A 4,990-nucleotide genomic window follows, 5' to 3' on the forward strand; every position below is an offset into this window, starting at 1 on the left:
TATATATATATATATATATATATATATATATATATGAGATATATATATATATATATATATAAGATCTTCTGCATAGCAGGGAGGAAATTCTCAGACTGGAAACTTGACCCAAATATTTACAACAGAGTGGAATAGTAAAAGCCATCCAAAGGGCAAGCAGTTGTGTTAAAGCAAGTGATGGATTTTAATCTAGTGGAAAATTAGAGAGAGCTGTTTTGATAGTTGAAAAACAGAAGACAATGGTATGAACATAATTATACAGATATTTACCTTTTTATAATCAGAATCAAAAGAGAGCGTGGCCAAGGCATTACCTACAGAGCCAGTCATTAATGCTACAGATCCAGCAGTACTTCCTAGTGAAAATACAAAGACAAAGCATCTTAATTTTACTACACATTATGCAATAAATGTTATAACTATACAACCAGTTTTATATATTATATCATTTTATGTTATATAACCAATTTTACAAATCATACAATGTAGCTTATATATACAGCTGTAAAAACCACACCAAAACTGACCGTGCCTGTGTGAGTGCCACGTAAAAAGCACCCAGCCCACTGTATGGAGTGGTTGGTGTTAGGAAGGGCATCCAGCCATAAAAACCATGCCAAAACATACTCAGAAGCATGGTGCAAGCTCCCGCCTAGCCAGTTTCTGTGAAACCATCTAACCTATGCCAGCATGGAAGGAGGACATTAAACGATGATGATGATGATGATAATGAAACAACCCCATGATAGTAATGTTGATGATGATATGTAATGGTGATCATGGTGATATGATGACAACGGTGATGACAACAATAATAGTGATGATGATGACAATGATGATGTTTAATGGTGACATTATGATGGTAGTGATGATAATGATGACTGATGAAGATGTTTGATAAAGATGCTGATGATGGTAATGATGTTATGTAATTTACAGCCCAATAAAAGTGAAACATCCCCTTACCTACAGTATGTCCCAGGAGACTTTGAACTCCTCGCACCAGACCTTCAGTGAATTCATCAGTTCCCTGAATTGAGCCCTGAAAAAGTTTTCAACAAAGCCATTTATTTTTAATTGTGAGGGAGTTTAGAAATACATGTGAATGAAGGCAGCTGACTTTATGGAGTACAAAAATGTATATTAACCTTTCTTTGTGTGTGTTTGTGTGTATGCGTGAGTACACATACAGATATACACTTTTATTCTTTTACTTGTTTTAGTCATTTGACTGCAGCCATGCTGGAGCATGACCTTGAAGGGTTTTGGCCCAAAAAATTGACCCTGGGGCTTAATTTTTAAGCCTAGAACTTATTCTATCATTCTCTTTTGCTGAACCGCTAAATTACAGGGGTGTAAACACAACACCAGTTGTCAAGCAGTGATGGGAGGGACAAACACAGACACACACACATACATACATACACGCACACACATATACACATACACACACATATATATATATATATATATATATATATATATATATATATATATATACACACACACATACGATGGGCTTCTTTCAGTTTCCATCTACCAAATCCACTCACAAGGCTTTGGTCGGTCCAAGGCTATAGTAGAAGACATTTTCCCAAGGTGCCATACAGTGGGACTGAACACAGAACCATGTGGTTGGGAAGTTAGCTTCTTACCACACAGCCATGCTTGCACCGATATATATATATGTATATATTTGTGAATGTGTAGTAAGAAGTTTGTTTCCCAACTACATGGTTCCAAGTTCAGTCCTACTGTGTAACACCTGGGACAAGTTTCTTCTACTGTAGCCGTTTGGACCATGTAATTCCCCTCTTCACACTGTTATCACTTCCCTTTCTCTCTCTTTCTCTTCACCTCCAACTTGCACTAACCATGTGACAGCATAATGCATAGGCTGACATAAGTGTCACTACTCACACTTTATCTGCCTCTCACTCTTAATATAACTGCCCTTCCCCTCTCTCTCTATCTGTATTTCTTCAACCTCACCACCAGAACATCATCCCTCTGCTAAACATTGTATTTCTAACACTTTTTCTCTACATATCTCTCTTCCAATTAACTTTTTAACTATGTAATAACTATTACTTTCCCTCTACCTTGTGTCGTTAACACTTCTCTCTCCCTTCTTTTCTCTAGCTCTTTACCTCTCCCTTCACCTAACCACATGAAAACATAATGCATTTGGGCACAGTGTATTAATATATAGATGCTCAAACACACACACAGAGTGTTTCTCAACCACTCCTATGTCATATTCATAATCAGAAATGTCATGAATCACTGGTTGCCCGATTAGAAACCCAATACCAACAATACTACAGCTTACTAAATGAGATATAAAAAAATAAAAATGAATACAAGTGATATATTCATATTTCAGTAGAGTACAAAAGTGAGTATAAAAATGTTGTCTTACCAAGAAGGGTTCATAGAAAAGATCTCCTAATCCCTGGGTAAAATCTCGGATTAATCCATAAGGATTTCCAAGAACATCAAGACCTAATACAAGGACATATGCTTGCTGAATAGCTTGATAGAAATAGTGAGACTGGATCTGAGAGAATAACTGGCCAACTGTTAACATAACACCCTTGCAGTCAAAATATGCCATCCTGAAATAGAAGGTTAAAAAAATCAGAACAAAAGATATTTCTAGAAATCAACAAAAAAAATTGTCTGGACAGCATGGAGCATTTTAGCTATTTATGGGAGTAACAACCCTGCCTGTTATGAGTTCTGGATCCAAGGTTACATATGATGTCATTGATAACTGGAAAATGAATGTGGAAACAGTTGATCAATGCCATTTTAATGTTGTTGGATAATTTAACATGTAAAAATAGTCAACTGTTTTCATATGTAACTTTAGTTACGGTTAAATTTGTGGCAGTCATCTTTAACCAATTAAATGCACACACCATTTACTCTTTCTTCGAGTCTTTTTTTTACTAAAGTTTTCATTATTTTCATGATTAATTGAAACAATAGCAATGTATTTTATCAACGGAAATATAGTAACAAAAAAAGGTTAACATTATCTGATTTTTGTTCTGATAAAAGGGATAGCAAGGAGATTTTCTAAAAACCATTGTTTACATCATCATCATTTAACGTCCGCTTTCCATGCTGGCATGGGTTGGACGGTTTGACTGAGGACTGGCGAGCCAGATAGCTGCACCAAGCTCCAATCTGATCTGGCATAGCTTCTACAGCTGGATACTCTTCCTAATGCCAACCACTCCGAGAGTGTAGTGGGTGCTTTTATGTGCCACCAGCACGAGGGCCAGTCACACGGTACTGGCAACAGCCATGCTCAAATGCTGTTTTTTATGTACCACCTGCACAGGAGCCAGTCCAGCGGCACTGGCAATGACCTCGCTTGAATGTTGATTTTCACATGCCAGTAAAGCAATGCTGGTAATGATCACGCTCGAATGGTGCTTTTATGTGCCACTGGCATGGGAGCCAGTCAGCGGCCCTGGCAATGATCATGCTCGAATGATGCTTTTTATGTGCCACCGGCACGGGAGCCAGTCATGTGGTGCTGTCATCAAATTTGATTTACAATTATATATAATAGATATTTATATGATTTTATAGTCATCTTTGGGAGTGTGCATGTATGTGTGTGTGTGTGTTTAGATAATATGCTTTTAGCAAATACAGATATGTATACAAAGTATTTGAAACTAGTATTTTATCCTGTTGTGACCCTAATCCTTTAAGCATTCAGATTACTTCTCTGTCAAATGTAATCCTTATTTTTCCACATTGTTTTGAATTAATTATGTATTATTTTGGGGCTTTGAGATTTTGATGTGATTATATACTTTTAGAGTGACATTGTAGGGTAGGTGTGAAAGGCCAGATCTGGTTAGTTTCAACATAAAACAGGTAGAATATTTGGGCTAAATATGGCTTAAAGTTATAGCTCGATGATAAAGTTACACTTGGACAGCATTAAATTTATATTAAAAACAAAATTATGCTCCAGCATGGCCACAGCTCTCAAGCTGAAACTAGTTAATGAATTAAAGAGTTATAAATCTATATTGAAATAGTGACAAATTACCGGAGTTCTATATCTTTTACTTCAGTAAATGTAACACCAACAGAGCTCAGGAAAAAGTCTACCACATCAGAGGTGAACGTAGAAGGCACTTCTCGTGTGACATGAGCCACTCCATTCAATGAGAAGCTTACATGAAGCTAAATAATTAAAAAAGAAAAAAAAAATGAAACAAACAAAACTACAAAAGAACAAGTAATTAGTAGAAATGAATGAGTGAGAGGTATTATCTGTAAGAGAAAATAATAGTTAAGACACTGTTAACATGTTTTGAGCAAGGAAATGATAAAATCAGAGAAGAAATAATTAAAAATTAATTCACTAATAGTTAAATACCCTAATTAGAAAAATTAAAACCAATTAGATAGTATTAAAAATATGATAATACCAATTTAACTTCGGAAATAATTATCTTGTGAGAACAAAACAAAAAAGATAATATGAATTAGTCAAAAAATATCTATTTTAATTATTCTATTTAATTAATTTTGTTATATTATTTTGATATTAATATTTTAATTATTAATATTATATAATTCAACACCCTGGTTAAAGCAGTAACTATAGCAACAACAGGATAATAAAAGGTTTCTTATATAAGTGGCTGTATAAACATATAGATTAACTACACATTAAATAAACGAGCTATCTGCCTGTCATATTAATTTTAGATATAATAATATAGCTTATATAACAGTTTTAAATCTTACCTTTAATGGAGATAAATGTAGGTACTCAAAAAATATTTTAGAATTTTGGTCAGTTCTCTGGAGGAAAAGATAAACAGACACTTACACACATATATATATAAATATGAATATGTGTGTGTGTTGTGTGCGTGTGTGTTTGTATGCATGTGTGTGTGCACATATATATATATATATATAATTATGTGTATTTCTTCTATCTTAATGA

The 4,990-nt window shown here is 34.5% G+C and overlaps 1 protein-coding gene across 1 annotated transcript in view; it reads right to left on the reverse strand.

The window, feature by feature from the left end:
* LOC106878713 (intermembrane lipid transfer protein VPS13A) overlaps positions 1–4,990 on the reverse strand; it is a 126,965-nt gene that overhangs the window by 13,948 nt on the left and 108,027 nt on the right. The window contains exons 74-78 of the mRNA XM_052975632.1: positions 4,786–4,842; positions 4,079–4,215; positions 2,423–2,618; positions 967–1,042; positions 271–356 (exon numbers count right to left, since the gene is read on the reverse strand). Of these exons, the coding sequence (XP_052831592.1) occupies positions 271–356; positions 967–1,042; positions 2,423–2,618; positions 4,079–4,215; positions 4,786–4,842 (552 nt within the window). The remainder of the gene's footprint in view (positions 1–270; positions 357–966; positions 1,043–2,422; positions 2,619–4,078; positions 4,216–4,785; positions 4,843–4,990) is intronic.

Source organism: Octopus bimaculoides, chromosome 22, assembly GCF_001194135.2.
Source record: "Octopus bimaculoides isolate UCB-OBI-ISO-001 chromosome 22, ASM119413v2, whole genome shotgun sequence".
Classification (NCBI taxonomy): Eukaryota; Metazoa; Mollusca; class Cephalopoda; order Octopoda; family Octopodidae; genus Octopus; species Octopus bimaculoides.